At 45.6% G+C, this 19,963-nt stretch overlaps 1 protein-coding gene across 1 annotated transcript; it reads left to right on the top strand.

The window, feature by feature from the left end:
• The first annotated feature begins 484 nt into the window (after nucleotides 1-484).
• LOC119432823 (lysosomal Pro-X carboxypeptidase-like) lies at nucleotides 485-14,972 on the top strand. The gene is made up of 9 exons (XM_049658880.1): nucleotides 485-604; nucleotides 2,460-2,600; nucleotides 3,736-3,837; nucleotides 6,087-6,268; nucleotides 7,787-7,944; nucleotides 9,111-9,280; nucleotides 11,117-11,269; nucleotides 13,751-13,938; nucleotides 14,763-14,972. Exons 1-9 carry the CDS (start codon nucleotides 488-490, stop codon nucleotides 14,947-14,949), a joined length of 1,398 nt encoding a protein of 465 aa, XP_049514837.1. The 5' UTR covers nucleotides 485-487; the 3' UTR covers nucleotides 14,950-14,972.
• Nucleotides 14,973-19,963: the final 4,991 nt, after the last annotated feature.

Raw genomic sequence — 19,963 nt, 5'->3', positions numbered from 1 at the left:
CGGCAGGGGTTCGTGAGCTCTGGACATCGACGCCACGAGATTGGTTTAGCGGTGTTGCTGATGCCGGGGTACGTGCACGTGAACTGGGGATATAGGTATTGAGTATGTAGGCTCTAACTTCATTGCGAACGCCCTTGATGCTGAAATGTTATTAAACGGGATAAGATGGCTAAGATGTAGTCCCGATGCATTTTATTCAAGTATAGGACATTCACTAATCGCAGCTTTGTAAGCAAGGACGTGGACATCTTCCTTGCCATAGCGCAGCGCTCAAACTTTGAAGTGATGAACAGCGAGCGATGCCAGTTACAGTGAGCGGATAATGAACCCTGTTTTTAGGAGCACGCTTAGTGCAGCATAAATTGGATAAAAAGGGCACAGAAAAAAAAAACATAAGTTGATTCAAACGTAAGCGCTGTAAATAAAATGAAACAAGACAGAACAAACGTAAACGTTCGTAATTTATCTTTTTTTTCAGATTGCGAAAATGGCAAACCTGCGGGTGGCCGTGGCAGTGAGGTTGCTGATCTTCATATTAGCTCCGCTCGACGTGGCTGCCTATGTCAGAGCGCTTCCTTACAAAATCTACAACTTCACTACTAAGGTATGTCCTGTACAAGAGCGGGAAGTTCGGCTGTTTGGCTGAGCGTCAGCATTCTGATAAAAGGCGTTAGGTGCTGGACCCTTCGTTACCACATGCCTATCCTTTATTTACGAACACACAGTTTGCACATAGGCGTTTCGTGCTGAAACTTTCTACAGTGACAGTAGCAGCAGAACACAGCTGGGCATTTGGTGGCTGCAAAATTCGAGGGACGCGATGCACGTTTGTGCTGACACGTCTGACCACTTCGTTGTATTGTTGTAGCGCTCTCTCGTGAATTTTCGAGGAACAAAGGGCACTTGCTGCAATGCATATGATAGGGTGCCTCGATACAGTGACTCTACATGATTTCAGGGCTGGGACATCGTAGGGAACCTTGCCGTGACGCAATATGACCTTGACAGGGACGAAGAAAACGCCGCCGGACGTAAATCATTCATGCAAATGTTGCCAATAGTATTAATAATAACAAAAGGCACATGTCTTTATAAGCACAGATTCTGGTACCACTCGTGTGAGTAGGGCGTCACCCTGAAAGCAACAAAAATTCGTTAGCATCGATTCGGTAAATTAAATGAAGAAAATTATAGTAGTACCAATTTTAATAGGGTCGGTAAAGTACAAAGCAGGATCCACCTGTCATGGCATGCCCTGGGAGCAGTAACATTACAGTGATGTCTTTGCCGATACTCCATGCCTTTGACATTTTGTCGTGTTTTCAATACAGACATTTTGTTCATAAGGTGGAGTTATAACAACTTCGGTCCATCATTGCTATGTAAGAAATAACTGTGGAAGCATTCTATGTAATTGAGAAAGTCACTTGCGGGCAATTATAGGTAATATTTTATTGCAGTGGACAGCCCTTTCCGGAAGAGAGTTAATTTTGATTGATTTGTACCACCTTCAATACACGGCATAATACAGGGTGTTTCAGCGAACACTGTCAGAAATTTTGAAAGGTTGCCTGTGGCAGATAGCTACCTGCAATTCTAGTTCATGAGTTGGTCTACTCGAAGAGGTGGACATTACTTGCACAAAACAAAAATTGAAATGCATAAGCGACTTATTAACAAAATGCCACTAATTAAGTTTCTAACTAATTACGTTATGGCCCAGATTGCAATTTACAAATTCTAGCCGTGGAGTTCGCAAGGTGGATCCACTTACAACGAATGCTCAGGATGGCACCAGTTTCGATATATGAATTCCCGAACATTGCGGAGAAATGCATTGGCGTGGCGGTTACTTTCTTTAAAGAACGTTGTTTTATGCATTGAAGCACAAAAGTAACTGGAATGCCAATGCATTTCTCCGAAAATTTCAGGAATTAATATCTATAAACTGGTGTCACACTCAGAATTCGTTCCAAGTAAATTGCAATATAGGCCATAAGATAATTAGTTAAAAGGTTAATTAGTAATTTTTCGTTAATTAGTCGCTTATGCATTTTATTTTTTGTGTGAGTAATGTCTACCTCATCGAGTAGACCAGCTCATGAACTAGAAATGCCGGTGGCTATCTACCACAGGCAACGTTTACGAATTTTTGAAAGTGATCGCTGAAACACTCGGTATATTGACAACGAGCCCCTTTGGTATCATACTCTGGACGAAGAATGGGTATCCGCGGGAGGAAATGTTGCTCAACGAGTTGGTGCGCGCCTAAAGACATAACGTAGCACAAGCGCACAATCTCAAAGACACATGGACACATGAAAAAGGCAGAAACACAGACTTATAGACACATACAGAGGCAAATAGCCATATAGACGCATTGACAAAGACAAATAAAAAAATATGCTCATAACAATATGCATTCCAAGTGCGACGCTGCTCCTGGTTTCCCATTTCAGATTGACCACTTCTCGTACCGCAACAACGCCACGTTCCAGATGAGGTACATCATGGCGGATAAGTATTGGGACAAAATGAACGGGCCAATCTTCTTCTACCCAGGAAACGAGATGAGAATCGAACCATTAGTGCACAGTACGGTACGTTTCGGCGAGAGTATTGAGAAAGTCGGGGAAAACTTGCGGGCCAGTTAGTCCCACTCATGTTTGAAAAAGCAAGATCGAACTAATTTATTGAAACACTTAGGCAGCACTAATCAGCGACAAAGCTTCACGAAGAGTGCGTATAAAGATCGACGACTTACGAAACTACAGCGCTTGAAACCAGGATAAAGGGATGCGTATGCGAACTTACAGAGCGATCGGAGGGAACCGGCTGCTTTAACCGAAGATCGAGCTTTTTTTATGCAATAATAATTAAAAGCCAAATATAATGAGGCTTCCTTATCACCCATTTCCTTTGTAGATTCATGCTACAGCCGGGTGGTTGACAATATTGCCTTTGAGATTTGACTAATTTCACCACATCAGTGCATCAGTGCAGAACAGAATGTACTTAAACGGTGAGGATAGCGTGAGAAAAGCTGCATTTTAGCAGCTTGACTAGTCCCTCTACTCCCTGGTTACTAAGGCGTGAACTTTCCTACACATTACACGCTTCCACAGGACTGATTTGCCATGTTCAGTGTCCCCCTGTTTTGAGTTGTCGATTCATACGGCCTAGCTCTGCGATCTGCTTGCATCCAAGTTAGCACCGATGGTGGAGCGGCAGACCCGGAAAGGCACTGGTTCGTGGTTCTTACCCTGGCCCGGAACGGCGAGGTTTACTTTCGGAGAAACTCGTACGAGTTTCCTTTGTGGCTTTATGCTACAAGCCGGGTGGATCAGAATTTCTCTCTTTCAACGTCTTGCGCTGGGTTGACACATTTACACTGCGCCATGGATCTTTATGTTATTTCGCTGCATCAGATACGCACTTCACGGTTGCCCCTCGTCGTCTGTGACGCTACAACGGCCTATGTAAAATTAGTGTCGAATATCTCGAAAGCTGTTGGCCAGAATATGATTAAACTACCTAGCGCACAGTTTCGCACGCATCTGACATCACACATAAACGGTGTGTATATGTTACGGAATCGGTTTTGAGAGAGGGATTGAAAGCGACGTGCAATATAATGTTCAAGGGGCCCAATAAGCTTTAAGAGATCTTACAATAATACATTTCCTGAAGTGGCGCTTCATAACACGACCTCTTTCTCGCTTATGTTGACCTCAGGGCATCATGTGGGAATGGGCACCGCGATTCAAGGCTCTTCTGGTGTTCGCCGAGCATCGCTACCACGGCCTGTCTCTGCCATTCGGAAATGACTCGTTTAAGGTAAGTGAAATGGCTGTACTCCGCTGAAGGATAAAATACACATGATGCCAAGGGAACGCTTAAGGCCAATGATTAGATTTCAACGTTGTTTCTCTCGTGTTTCTCTGATTTTTGAAGAGTAACGACGGCGCTGTGAAACAGTTTGTAAAACTACGGTACATCAACACGACAGCGTGTCATTTCTAATAAGGATGACTAGCTTATGTGCTTATGATTAAAAAATCCAGCCCCTCGGTGCCCCTTCTGCTTTCGTTTATTCATTGCGAGGTTTTCGAATCTGGCAGCCTTGATGTCGTTAGGTAGCATGCGAGGGTAATTAGCCACGTACCTGCTCTTCCAAGGTCACGTGTTACGTGACGCCATCGCGCTAAAAAAAATGTCGCAGTTTCACCCGAAAGGCGAAGCATCAATTGCGATAGCAAATTAGTAGAGAGCTATTCGGAGTAGGGATAGTAGTTTTATCAGCTGCATAAGCTTGGACACATTCGCTTACTAACTGAATTAACAAGCGTGGTGTCAGCGCGCACAAGCAAACGTGAATAGATCACACTCGATGACCGCAGGCAACCACTGTCAAAACGCTGGCAGCAAGCGCAGCCGCCGCAGCGAACGAAGGTTCGTGCGGTCTATCGCTTCAACGGAAACTGAGCAGCCGAATGCACAGCGCATACAAAGCTCAGAGCCGTGTCGAGATCACTTTCAAGATACGGTGCGGGCGACCGCCGCAGCCGGGCAAAGTACAAGCGCCGGTGGCAGAGTAGAAGCTGTCTTTTCATCCACTTTAATTTCTCTTTTCTTCATTATTTTCTACATTCTAATTTCAACCACACTCAATTTCCCCGGTGCTTTCCTTGGCTTTATTGTCTGTTGGCTTTATGTGGCTATGATTAACACAATCGCACCCCTCGGTTCCCCTTCTTACGTATAGCTTATAATCAGTAACTTCTAATTTGTATGCACAACAATATATAACTATATATTTATATAATATATATATTGTGACAGAGCGATGAAGAAGACGTTTTGAGAGCACTTGAAAAAGACGAAGCTCGGGACTTCGCGTGCTTACTATGATCTTGTCAGCAGCTGCCAGTCTTGTAAATACACTGTAAATACATTTCTTACTTCTTTTCCCCGTAACAATATAATGAATGAGAAGAAAGGAAACCGAGGGGCCCGATGTTTATTAATCATATCATAAGTAGCCAACAAACAATGACATCAAGGACAACATATGGGAAATTACTTGTACTTACTAAATGAATTAAAGAAATGATAAATTAATAGAAATGAAAATCGATGAAAAAAGGACTGGCCGCAGGTGGGGAACGATCCCACTTCTTCGCCTTACGCGTGCGATGCTCTTAACATTGAGCTACCGCGGCGCCGTTTTCCCATCCACTTTCTGCGGTATTTATGTTTTACAACTAGAACTAACCCTGGGAGTGTTAGCCAGCGTCACCACTCACAAACCTAGGCGGCGGATGTGGAACATTCTTTCTGCCGCAGGTGTCACGAGTACGTGATCTTTTTTGGGTGAAGGCAACTGGTCAATAAAGCCACATGCGCTACCTGAAGGCATCAATGTTGCCGGATTCCAGCCCTCGTTATGTAATGAACGAGAAGAAAGAGAACTGAAGGGCCCGATATTTATTAATCACATAAGAAGCCAACCAACATAGACACCAAGGACAACATAGAGGAAATTACGTGCACTTACTAATTGAAATAAAGAAGTGATAAATTAATGGAAATGAAAGTAGATGAAAAAGCAGCTTGCCGGAGGCGAGGAACGATCCCACGTTTTCGCATTACGCGTGCAATATATATATATATATATATATATATATATATATATATATATATATATATATATATATATATATATATATATATACTCCTTAAGCGGTATCACGCGTCGAAAGCGAGCCAACAGAACCGCTGACAACAATGGTGGGTGCTGTTATACTACTGCAGAAACCTTTATGGCGGTATCAGCTCATTCTTCGATAAAAATACACACACAACGCAGAAATGCTCTCAACAGGAAATCACTTAGTCAGCAGGATGATAGGGTTTTAAGTGACACGAGAGGAAGGAAGCACACAGACGAAAACTACACTGACTACTAAGGTTGATAGGAAGACATCGAAACACTCATTTCTTCACCATAACTCAAGGGGATTCCTAAATTAACATCGCGCGGTTAATGAGGACCATTCTGTCTTGTCCACGTCGCGCTTTCATAGGATCTGGAGCACATGGCGTACCTCTCCAGTGAGCAGGCCATGGCTGACTATGTCGATCTGTTGACATGGCTCAAAGAAAACCTTCCAGGAGCCAAGCACAGCAACGTGGTCGCTTTTGGCGGCTCTTACGGAGGCATGCTGGCCGCGTGGATGCGGATGAAGTATCCGCACATCGTCACAGCGTAGGTGCCTCTTCGATTATGCATTACTGATACCGTAGGATATGATGGGCAGAGTGATATCTCTCGAAAGCATGCATATACAGTAAAACGCCTCTACATCGAAGTTAGCTGTATAACTAAGGATTGATTAGGTTGAGCTGATTAGAGCTGAATTCCAATCTTTCATATGTATTGTGGACACCTCTACAACGAAGACGGGTACGACGAATTTGCCCGTATTTTGCCCGTACATCGAAAAAATTTAGGCGTCCCCGACCGCTGATTTGTTGCTTCAGAACGAACGGCACACTAGCAGTGCCACCACTGCCTTTCGCAAACGTCGCCAAGGTGCGCTCTGTGCTGGCGCTAATGGAAGCACTAGCGACGTGAGGGTTCGATGTCCCGCTGCACTGCTCCACGAAGCGCTCAACTCGTACGCTGCTAGTTAGCGCATCAGCGGGTGCGACGATTGGCGAATGTGTCGCAGTTGATGACGACTTGATGATATCGCAACTGACGACCGACGACGTCTTCAAAGGCCAGCTAGGGCGGGAACTACGCAAATAACAACAAGGCAACAGTGATGAAGATCCTGTAAACCACGAAGTTCAACTACTCGGAAATATTGATGTTGCTGTGTGTGCTTCTACTACCGCATTTGTATTTTGTTTGAACCGCAGGTTGTGCACATTAATCTTATTTTGTATATACATGCCTACAAGGCTGTGATTGCCAATACATTTTCTGCATTGTAACAAATATTTCGCTCCCTGTAACGGCCCGAAAAAGGGGCTAACAGTATTAATGAATGAATGAATGAAATAAACAAATCAAGGATTTCAATGGCAAGGGAGACGATAGCGTCCTTAGACGATTTGCAGTTTTACTTTGCGTAGCTCGTGTGCTTCGCTGTGGAGCATGCCGTAACCGGCTGCAGGGTCACATTCTTTCAGACAAACTGTCCCCCCCAAAAAAAACAAAAAAAAAAAAAAGAGCGACTTATTTCTTAAAGTATCTCTTGAATTCATGATAACCAAGGGTTTTGTTTGGTTGAACGTGCTTAGCCAGCTCTAGTGCGATCGGCACGATGCGCACCCTTTCCAACGACAAGGATCTGTACACCGATTAATTTTTGGAGGTCCCGATCACTTTGTTGTAAAGACGTTTTACTGCAGTGCCATGGGACGACCTTGTGACGGCAACCTCTGTGATGAAGATCTTACGTCTAATTCATTGAGGTCATGACCGGCTGAGTGATATTCTTGTCTTTAATTTTGCATAATGTGATATGACAATTTATGACGACGTCCTTATATCTGCTCCACTGAGTACATGATTGGCTGAGAAATACTGTTAACGCTTGAAGGCTGCATGTTGTCACATTACGATCTTATGACGACTACGTCATGGTTTTGATGAACTTACGTCCACTGGATTTGAGTTCCGATATGTCGATTGACTTTTTATTGTGCTTTATTGTTTTATTATTCTGCGCACAAAAGTGGTCACCTTGCCAACGTCGTCGTTGACCTTTCCCAGTGCTCTGGCGAGCAGCGCCCCCTTCAGGATGTTTCCTGGTCTCGGCTCCTGCGACCGGTTCTACATAGGCGTGACGCAGGCATTCGAGAAGTCGTCATCTCGATGCAGCAGATTGGTGTCCGCCACCTGGCCCGTGCTCGACGAGCTCGGATCAACACGTGAGATCATGATTATAGCATGCCCTCTAGTCAGCTTTTGTCGGCTGCAAAACAGAAAAATGTTAACCTGAAAACTCCTGCAAGCTCTCTTGTTCTGAAATCGGTTACGTCACAATGACGAACCGGTGCCGGGGTCCCCGTGCGAAAGTCAGAAATTGAAACTTTGACCTGCATTTATCAACCTATACCTGTGAAACAAGCTACAATAGAGTTTTGAAGCATTGAATTATCAGCCAGAATTACCCAGTGTTCCTCTACAGTGTCCCTTGAAAGGCCGTGATGATTTAGTGGACGTACGAATTAACCCACTGGAAATGAGGTGCTGGTTCTGCTTGCTCATTTCTACTCAAGGCGCGAGCGCGACAAGTGAGACTGCGAATTCCATTCGTGATCCGAGCTCGTCTTCAAGGATTCACATGGTTGCTCTAGGGTGACCAGAAAAATTCACATGTTCGTGTGAAATTCTTCTGGAGCTCGTCAGAAACATCCGCGAGCAACATGTGCGCAAACACTCTCACCTTCTTGCGGTATAGAAAAATCATTGCTTCAGAGTCATCCGGAGACTTGTTCTTACAGAGCTTTGACGACTTGCATTGTCGAAGACGACTGTCTCTCCATATGTTCAAGATCAGTGGCTGACTAGTGTTAGGTTTCGGCGTTCCTTCGGCTACGACTTGTCTGGGCCTCTTCTTCGCATATTATGTCCCATCTTGCATCTACTTTCCTGAATTTGATTTTTCTCATTGCAATATTAGCCTTCTTCAAGTTTCTTCGAGACATATTCAAGTACGTCTCAGTTATAGATTACGCTCTAACTAGCCCAACCTTTTTCTATTTATTGTGTGTGTTCTTTTACCATGTTTTATGGTCAAGTCTATTTCCAGTTCTTTCTTTTTCGATTGTTGCTTACCTTGTGACACTTCGGTGTTTCAGGCAGATAAATAGTTGTTTCAATTTTCAATTATATTGCTACTGCAGAGTGGTCTGTCGAGTAAACGAAAAAAGGCCACGTGAGTCAGTCATTTGAGCGGGCAAATGCTGAACCATCACTACGCCATTAATCATGCCTGTATAAAACGTGACCATCTGCAACATAATGTTTCAACAGCGTCAGTGGATTATTTTACTCTCCTTACATACATCTTCGCACGTGACGCGTGGCACAGCGGAAGGCTGCGAGACGCTGCAGGCGAAGTTTCGCACTTGCCACACCCTGGCACCCAGCAATTACCCGGAATTCCGCGACTGGATCCGAGACACATACACGATATTGGCCATGATCAACTACCCGTTCGCCGTAACGTTCCTCGGACCCATTCCGGCCCACCCTGTCAAGGTAATTGTACTGCATCCCGCCAGTGGTTGCAGTTTTTCTGCACCTTCCCTGAGAGCTCAGGGATATTTACAACAAGCAATGCTGCGTAACTAAGTAACTGCTGCGGGACTAAGTAACAAGGTCTGCCTACTAAATGATTGATTAATTGACTAAATGATGTGCTTGGACGTCCGAAAACAACAAGAAGGTTATAAGAAAGGCTATAGTCGAAGGCTCAAGACCTATTTTGATCAACAGCAGTTGTTTAACGTTGACTGAAACTTCGGTACTAGATGCAACGTATCACTAATTGTCACTGGGACTGCTGGTTCATATTTAATGCTGGTTTAATGCTGCTGGTTCATAATAGGACGTGAAACAATGTGAATTAAGACCAGTAGAGAAAAGAGTATCTTTTTTTCGTAGAAGACACAGAACGGAAAACGGAGCCCACTACAAAAATGTAATGCGTCACAACTTGCTGTTGGGCTAGTTAATTTATAGTCATAATGGTGTAACAGTGTGCAAAACCGTGCGAAGTAGAACCAGGACAATAAACAGCCACCACTTACTGTCCCGGTGTTACTTCACTTTTGTTCACGTCCTATTCTGCCATAACTTCGGCACTAGAATTGTTTTGTGTCCTGAAATATTTACACATATTAGTTAAAGAGACGAATGTTGTAGCAGCTAACAGCATACCCCTTGCTGCCGCTCAACTAATAACCGCCTCTTCAAGCAATAAAGCACAGGAAATGGAATAGCTCGGGCTGCAACTGGTGTGAGTCTTGTACGTGTCGCCATGTCGGTCTTGTCCCCGTTAATTTTCCGCTGGCCTATACCATTAATAAAGCACGATTTTATCGAGCATAGCTGCTGTTACAATAGCAACAACACTAATAGTCTCTCAAAGCCAATGACGGAATATCTATGAATCTTTCAGGACGCATTTTTCATGTGATATGTTTGCACAAGTTATATTCCGTTCCTCGTCCATTAACCATTGGAGCCAAGTTGAGTAGCGTGGCTTCCAAAATGTTGGTACAATTACTGCCCTCGCGCGACACATACAGTGCATCAGTATAGTTTAGTACATCATATAGTACAATATCGAACGCTATGAGTGGCATCAGAAAATCAGACAAAAGAACTAGAAGAAGGGCTCCTTAATGAATAGCCGGTGATCGCCCTCCGCACTAGGCTGGGTGAATGGAACCGCCATGAAAAGATTAGCCACACTCAATTTGCGAGCACTCCTGTCTCCTCTGGAAAATGCAGCCCGCTCTCGTTACTGTTTTTCTGACACCGGGCGGGGAGGGGGGGAGGGACGGAGCGATATGGCGATATCCAGTAAGCGCCCATCTAGCAGACATGTCCATTTCGTCTGCTGCTTAAATTCTGATTGACGGCGCTGAGGTATACGCATCAGAAGGAGAGCGGCGCTCCCAACCAATCCGCACTTCAGCAGCAGACGAAATGGCCATGTACACTAGGTGGACACTTACATAACACACACCTCCCCCCCCCCCCCCCCTCCCCCGCACTATCCTTCTTCTCACTGCACGGAGTTACTATAGAACTCGACGCGAGCGGTTAGAGACAGAATCCGAGCAGACCCAACCCGACACCCCCGCGTTTACATGTATCTTGCCAAAGCAGGTTGGCAGGCGTATTGACTGAACTCGTCTCGACGATAGCTCGATCCGACTCCCTAGCCTTTAAACGAACGCACAAGACAAGCTGACTCAACCCGGCTTTATCAGGCTCACTTAAACGCAGATACTGAGAGTATCGTATTATGATCAACACTTGCAGTGGTGATTTTTTTCCTTTTTGTTATTGCCGTGCAACTTGCAGGCAACTTGCAATATCTTGCGTAGCGGGGCCAAAACTAAAGAAAGCATGGTGGATGCAGTCGCCAAAGTGATGAACATGGTGTACAACGGCACCGGAAAAAGCCCGTGCAGCGACGTTTACCGCACGGAAAATATGCACGCCTACCGGTTCCAGGTGAGCTTAATGTGGCAGTCAAATGCATGCACTGCAATGCTGTGCAGGCGATTTTCGGGTTGGAGAGTATAATCATTAAAAAAATTACATTTTAGGTAGCATATTTCAAAAATTACGTTGTCGAAGCTACCCAAAGACCGAACCACCGTGGCCACACCCATGGTGCCACATCCACGGATTTATCAAAAGACCTACTGATTCTTTCAAATTTATAGTGATTCCGCGACAATACTCCTCAATCTACCGATTTTCGCCCTTTTTTAGAAAACTAAGGGGAGAACAATTTATTTTAATTCTGCGAGTTTTACTGGTGCATATACACCAGGAAAAACATTTGAACACATTGCGGGCTTATCTTGTCCAAATGAGCAAGCACCTTAGCAGACAACGGGTGCACCTGGTGGTTAGAGGATGTGACGTAACTACGTGTACATTGCCTTAGAGTTCATGTCTGGAAGCCGCGATGGTTGTCAGTGTTCTAGGTTCTGCGTAAGATCCGGTAATGGCGGCATTTTTTACAATTTAGTTATCAAGAACTTATATTTTCACGAACGTTTCGTGACGCATACACTCGTATTTCAAACGTAAGATTTTGCACCGGGGTTGCAACATATATCTACAACACCTGAAACTACGCTTTCTTACGCGGTACAAATTTTTTTTGCTTTTCGGCTTTAAGACGGAGAGCGGAATTCTACCAATTGTAGACAGCAGAATTATAAGTTTGATTTAGGGCTTCAGCAACGTACAGAACGCTCGATAAATTAGGTTTAAGCTAGAAAATGAAGCTCGAATTCTAGGAAATGATAAGTCCGCAACGAAAACAGATACCGCAACTCTACAAATTACATCTGTTAGGGAATGCGAAGAGGACGAATTTACATACAAGCTTACAGCTTGCCTGAATTATTTGCAATGTTATTAAGGATTTTGCAAAAAGAGCTACTCACAAATTGCAAATTAGTTATATATTTCCGAGTGGAGTACAACTCACCAATTTCGTCTGCTTCAGATTTCCTATGGGTATAGTTTAGAGAATTTTATAATGTTTTATGGAGCAACAAATTTGCTAACTTCCCTTTTCAGTTTTATTTCAATATCGCGATATTCAACAACCTTTGCCAAAAAAAAGTCAGATGGCCTACATGAAGAAAATCAGCATCCTACTGTTGGGAAAGCTCAACTCCAGTTTCTGCACCTGGAGTATTCTTTGAAAACTCTATAGTCGTTAATTATGTGGTAATATGTTGATTATCAGAAAAGTAAATGAACGTCAAAGTTCAATTTTCAAATTTCACGCACAACCTCAACGCCGGTACGTCATTCTGACATCACGGATTTCAAATAATCTTTTTTTTTTCCATTTGGGTCTCGTCATTTAAGTCATAGTTCCCGAAAATTGTCATCTTCAAGCTTCATCGCCTTTAAAGCACTACGTAGTACATATTTACCGATAAACAATTAACTAGGCCTTAGCAGACGCCGTGGCGTAGCGGACGCCGTGGGTATCGTGACGCCATAGCAGAAACCTTTGACGTCATAGTGAGCTAGTGCGGGAACTACGCGGTAGTGTCGCCACCAGTCCTTCCTTTTAACGCGATAGTTTCAAGGGCCCCATGTCACAGAAAATTGGGCGTTGGCGGCGTTTTCCGATATCAGAAAAATCATTCCGTACCACGCAGGCTCTCCGCGCGGCGCATAAGCGTCACTGAACTAATTGAATATCTGAAAGTAGAATGCGTCAGAAAATTTATTAAGTATGACTTACACACTACCTACAAACATGATAGCGTCGGATTGTAATCTGAATATACGAGAAAACATAACTATGTTACGCGGAAATTCAAACACAAGCCCCTTTGTCAGCTGCCGTTTGAGGTCGGTCTTATGGGAGCGGCACTCCTAGCTCGGTTTCTTGCCACGCCATCCAGATGGAACTCGCTGCCTCGCATCCGCGGCTGCGGCGGATCCCGCCATGCGGGGGAAAAAAGAACCAGAAAGCTCGCCTTCGTGGATAACGTTCATCCGCCAGCGTTTGCAGGTAAACGTTACGGTTACATAAGCTGCAGTTGCCGGGTAGCACGAGAAGCAGTCAGGGATCTTTGAATGCTATTGCGTTCCACTATTAAAGGCGAAGTTGAAGCATCCTCCAAGTTTTTTGCGCCTATTTGGCTTACAAAGCATTTTCTCGCTGTAATAATGGCGCTTTTGGTGCTCTAGAAGGGTAATTTACTAATAGAGGTGAAATAATGTTTCTTTTTAGTGTTCCTTTAAATGCAACAAACCCTTATTTAAATTTGGGCAATGGTTGCCGAAAGAAACGTTTTCTCTGTCCCCGTGTATTTAGACAGGAGCTCGCCGATGTAAAAGCTTTCTCTGACCTCCATGTTCTTTCACCGTCCTCGCCTGGCTGTGAAGTTTTTGTCGTGTCTCACCAACACGCCCAAACAACCACGTTATTTCTCGAAACCCTCTGCGCAGGAGTGTACCGAGCTTATCCATCCGACGTGTAGTGACGGCGTCAAGGACATGTTCTATCCTCAAGAGTGGGATCCCGAGAAATTCGCCGAAAGGTGCCGAAAAAGGTTCGGCGTTACGCCTGATTTCGACGGGATGAGCAAGAAGTACCCGCTCCCAGACCTCAAGATGATGTACGAGATTTTCTTCAGGTATACGTTATATCCGCCAGTGCACAGAGATTGCCTTTCATATACAAACAACCATAGCGGAAGAAAATTCGCTAGGGGGGAGCATTAATTACCTCCCTCAGCCAGCCTTGGCAAGCGAACTCTCCGTGAAGGCACTTGCTTCGCCCTTAGGGCGAAACTGTGACATTTTTTGTTCTTATAAACTTCGCTTTTCTGACGCAAGCTTTCTATTTGGTCTTTCTTTATATAATCAACGAAGTCATTTACACGCAAGAGATTATTCCTTTTTGAAAGCTTGTTTCCTTACTGCATCCTTGAAGGCCCACTGCAACGAAATTTCACTTCGGCTAAAAATTGGTACACAAACGCAATATTGGCAAAACCGCAGCGCTGGTAACTGTAGTTTTCTCGGTGGAAGCTTCTAACTAAGCAGACAATGCGTGGACCTGGTGGTTAGCGGCCTTGACGCAAGTCCCAGGACGTCGCCACAAAAATGTTCCAGCGCGCCACGCGCCGCCGTGGGCGCCACACGTACTAGATCATGGGTCGCTTCCGGCGAGTGGAAATATATATATTTTTTTCAGTTTCGCCACCAAAACAAATATTTTGCGAGTATTTTGTGACGCATCCCATATTATACTTAAAAAAATATATATATCGCGCGAAGGCTCCCTTATACTTACACCATCTCAATTTAGCCTTTTTACGCCGTCTGAAATCTCGTGGGCAGTTGGCTTTTAAAGGTTCAAGAAGGACTGAAGATAATGTGAAATATAATGTACAAGTAATCTCAGGAAATTACAATTCATCGCAAAATTTGAACCGTACTTCTTTTCGCGTTGCAGTGACGGCGACATGGATCCATGGGCTGTGCACAGTTTGACGGAAGTTCCCAAACGGTGGTACCAGCTGATTAAAGGTGCCGCGCACCATGTGGACCTACAGTTCTCGCGCCACGACGATCCGGACTCGTACCGAAATGCCAGGGGGAAAGCCAGGTGGATCATTGGCATGTGGATAGGGCGTATATGACTGCACTAGATTTTAGCACGCTACGGTCATGTTTTATACGGCCAGATTCAAAGCGAAGAATGATTAGCTGCTCGCGCAAAAGTCGAGCTTCTAGGTGGCCACTTGAGGCCAATAAACGGATAGTAGCCGCCACTGCATGTTTTCCGTTTTGTTTGTTCATTTTAAAATATTGCAGGCAGCTACGCTGCCCAAACAAGGTAGGTTACACAAAGCACATTTCAAGGCGATTTTCAAGAAATGAATATTAGACTCCGAAGAAGACGCTGGGAGAAAATTTCATAGTTCATAACTAGGAAAAGAAAACTCAAAAAGCTCACTCTAGTAAGGCTGCGGCGTAAAACTATGCTATAATTTAACGGTGACTATACCATTTAGGTAGAACAACCAAGCATTTCTCCCGTTTCAAATCGGTTTTAGAGTGATTTACCTGATAAAGAAACTTTAGCTTTCCTATCTGCCGCCGCACATGCGATAGTTGAAGCTGTTCTGACCACATGTCAGAAAGTGACAATACAGTTCAATAATTTGATAAAACTTGGTAATATGTTTTGATGTAGTTTTACGGTGCATGTGTACTGCTGTTGCGGGCCCTACGACAAAGCCATCCGCAAACCGGAGACTATAGCCTGTGGTCTCGCTTCGTGCATGTGCTCGAAACAGTTCTGGATCGTGGCAACTTTTAATAAATTTTGAACTTTTAGTGATAGTTGGATGTGTGATGTGAACCAAAGGTCAGATAAATTGTGCTTTGTTAAGGGAGAAGAATGGCGACAAAAGGAAGGCAAATGCAGGAGTGAGAAGCATAGATGCATTGATAAGATAAGCTGATTTACGGGTGCAGATATAGAGCAAATATGTGATATCAAAGCATATAGTGTAGTGGTTTATACCGTTATGCTTTGTAACATTTTACTCTTCATATCCGTGAATCGGTTAATCTCACACACGGCGAATAAAACATTATTTACGAGCTCGGCGCATGCTTTGTTTTTTTTTTTTCCCAACGATGTCTCTTACTTTCCTACAACGGCGGATTTGCGTAGAAGCGGGCGTTTTTGTTTTGTTTTAGTTATTTTCTTATAAATAACCTATTAAAAAAAAGAAACTGCTGGCTCTCTCGTAATCGAGAGTACATGTAAGCATGAAATGGCTACCGGCAAAGTGCATTGGTGCCGCGACGCTGGCCTGAAAGCTTACTGTGCCGAAATGAACCTATTTTGAAATGAATCTCGTTGGAAGTCTCGTCTCGGCCAAACAACCATCCGCGCCGCACCGGAAGCTGCCGGCCTGGTCACGCAGCGTGACGCCATCTCTCGAAGGAGGCGGCGCAAAACCCGCGCCGCGGAACTCACGGACCGCTGGCGTTGAAAAGAGCACAGGCAACCTTGACTCAGCACCAGAAGATGACAATCAACTATATGGTGCACCATATCTGCCTTTTTAACGTCGCTATTGGAAATGATAAATTAGACTTTAGCCTAGCTATAAGAAGTTAACAGCTTGAGTGATATTGTGAAGAAACATTAGGAAGAAATCGGACGCAATATTTTTGTAAGTTGTTTTGGCAGTAACTAGCTTATGTAATGCGGTCCTGTACAAGGGGTTGAGGGCCAGAGACCGCGTTTTCTTAAGTTTTGACTGGTTTGCCCAGGTGATCTCGTTTTGCTCTCGCAACGATGCTCAGATGTCTTCGCAAGTTCTCATTTCGTTTTCGCACCCATTCTCGTCTTGAGTGCCCGGATAACGGCTCCGGATTGTTGCTCAAGGTTTCTTGAAGGTCGCCCACAATGGGAGCTAAAAGCATATCATGCTTAAAAGGGCGCGTGCGGCGACTAACACGTCTGTTCGAGTACGAAAACGGTGAATGTACCAAGGAAAGCGATTCGCTTTATAACCGCTGAAAGGCCAAAGAAGCGAATTTTGAAAGAAATGAAAGAAGAAAATAGTGCAGTTGGCTATACGTATATGCCGGCTCGATATAACTTTGCAGTCTTGAGTTGAGTCATGTCGGGCAATGATCTAGGTTCCGTGAAACGGAAGTCTGCGGGAGACCTCGAGAAAAGACGCTTCTAAAGAATATGCGTCGTTTCATTCTGTGAAGGTGTATGACCAACGAAGCTGTTTAGCGCACGACGCAGCGCACACGACTTGCGGCGTCTTGCATGGCGAGCCGCTTGCAGCTGGCCTCTCAGGAACAATCTTCATCGGTGTTGGCCGCCCGCCGCCGCCGATTGCGTTCTCGGATCTGTCCTCGCCGTCGCTCTTCGTGGGCACGCTGTTCCTCGGGAGTCTGCATTGTACGGCACCTCCCCATTGCGACGACAGAAGTGAAATTCAAAATGGAGAACGGCAGCTTGCCTTGCCGACAACGCACGACAGTGCCGCCGCCCGGGAAAGCGGAAGGAAACTATAGCACGCGCGAGCTTGGAACGACGAAAAAGAGACAGCGGTGGTCGGCGGTGTAGACACGGCCGACGCGGGCCGCACAGCGGTAAATCTTTGAGAAACGTTTATTATCTACCAGAGGGTCTACTGATCTTGAAAATGGCCCCTATTGATAACTAATTTACTCGAAACACATATCCAAGTGATGAGACGGATAAGGTTTTGTTTAGAATGAAGCGATTTTACATCAAATTCGGGACCTGAGTTTTTGCTCACGGAGTTGAAAAATGCTTAGAAGCCTAGCCATATAGAGCTTCGCTGTAAAAAAGAACTTGTGCCAGAACCAATCTCACGGTGAATGATGATGTCGTCGCGGTTAAACATTGCAGCAAAGTAGCGACACACTGTATTGCCGACGCAGGGCCGCATCATATATGAGGCGTGTATGCAGCCGGGCTCCTCTCTCGCGCTCGCCCCTGGACAAGCTGCGCCGTCTAGCGGCACCACCGCGAAGTCCACGCGTGGCGCCGTGGCCTCCGAGATCAGCGCGTGCCTGGTGGCCATGGTGGCGCGTGTGTGAATATATATTCAGTCAAGATTGTAAGGAATATATATGATGCCAGTTGGACTCCGTCCAGCACCGGAGAAAATTGGCGTCAATGAGGTTCATAGAAGAGCTGCACATACCAAGTGGCACATACAGAGTGACCCAATTAAGTGTCCATGATGTTCATTGAACAGTGACACAAACCCAATGTCGCACTCAGTGATGCAGGTTGGTCTGACGTTTGTTTTCGAACACGGTTCCCTCAGCACAAAAGCCCAATACTCTGTCGAATAAACTATCCAGTGAGGGTAGCCTACCGGGCTCAGCCTGGTTAACCTCCCTGCCTTTCCCTTATGACTTCTCTCTCTCTCTCTCTATCCAGTGACCCAAGTTGTTGCGAGAATGGTCCCAAAAATACATTAAAAAATTGTCAGCCCTTGCACTGGGGTGGAGGTGGAAGACCAGCGAAGCTGTACTATGGTGGGAATTATGTATTTCCAATTATGACTATTAAGATGTGATGGTGTAAGTGGTTATTTGAACTATTAAAGAATGAGAAATATATATGATCCGGTGATCTTAATTTATTTAGTGACCACAGGGACCATGACCTTATCGTTGCTACGGTACACTGCCACAGGGTGTACGGCAAAGGTTGGCCCGTTCTTCATAAACACGCCACCAACGCCGCGTTGGTGCGAACGCGGGCAAAACGCCGCCGCCGTCGACAACAGTTCTGCGCGTTGTTTGTGTGACCGCACACAACCACTGTCAAAGCGCTGGCGTGAGCAAGCGTGCCAGCAGCAGCGGACGAAGGTTCATGCGGTCTATCGCTTCAACGGAAACTGAGCGGCGAAAGCATAGCGCATACAAAGGTAGGAGCCGTGTTGCAGATCGCTTTCAAGATACGGTGCGCGCGACCGCCTGGCGCCGCGCAAAGTACAGGTTTATCGTAGAGCAGGAGCCGCAACCCCTCGCTCCCGCGCCGCCTCCCCGCTGTCCTCCTTTCGCGAGGGAGATGAGTCCCCAGTTCCCCGTCGCTAGTTGCGTTGTTCCTCCAAACGAACGGCATGCGGCCGGGCCATTGCGAGTCGTAAGGGCAACTGATAAGAGCGCTAGCGCGATGTCTAGGTGACGGAACGGCTAAACACCGTTGTCAACACTGTTAGTGGAGAGACGGGCGAGAGTCCAGAGAGAGTCTGCGGCACAGGCATGGAGGAAGGAAAAATATAGGAGGGAGCATACCGCAACGAGACTGTCGCCGACTGTGGTGGCCCAACACGTGATGAAAACGTCAGGGCACGGAGGATAAGTCAGAGCACGCGGTAGGTTTTACAACTTCCGGTTGATATTTTTTTCAATACCCATTCGAAACCATTTGAAACTCTTGAAATAAATAAAAACAAGGAAAAAAAACAAAGCAAGGAAAAAAACTTTTTCCTTCCTGCATCTGAGCAGCTGCCGGCCGAGCGCGCACCGAATAAAAACTACCGGTAACCAAACGTCTCAGAAAATATCGATTCTCCGTGATCTCGACGCAAGAGGTCACATGTTGGGCCACCACTGCTGGCTACACGAAGCGTTCGCTTGCCAAGGCTGGCTGCGTGACGTAATGCTCCCTCCTACATTTTCCTTCCTCCATGGGCACAGGCGGCAGAGGCCGGCAGGGCTGCGCGCATGCGCCGCAGTGGGAAAGCGGGTACGCACACGCACAGTCTAGAGCAACGTTCTTAGAAGTGGTCTAAGAACGTTGGTCTAGAGCAACGTTCTTAGAACGTTGGTCTAGAGTGCCTCAATGCCCTCCTCGCCCACCGCTTCCCTTCCACTGGGAAGTCGCGTTTGCTCTCCGACGTGCGTTCGCTCCCCGTGAAAGCGCGCGTCCCTCGCCCTCGTGCGCTTTCACTCGCACATACAGCATACGGCCAATGAGAGTTTTTAGATGCGAAGCATCTTATGCTCGGGACTATGTCACTCCCTCCATCCATCCAACCGCCGTGCGTCCACACCCCTACTGCGCATGCGCCTCTCTTCCCCCTCCTCTCCTTGTCTCATCTCCTCTACTCTCGGCATTCCCCCTCTCCT

The sequence above is a fragment of the Dermacentor silvarum genome, chromosome 11 (genome assembly GCF_013339745.2).
Source record: "Dermacentor silvarum isolate Dsil-2018 chromosome 11, BIME_Dsil_1.4, whole genome shotgun sequence".
NCBI lineage: Eukaryota > Metazoa > Arthropoda > Arachnida > Ixodida > Ixodidae > Dermacentor > Dermacentor silvarum.
This window is presented reverse-complemented; position numbering and strand designations above follow the sequence as displayed.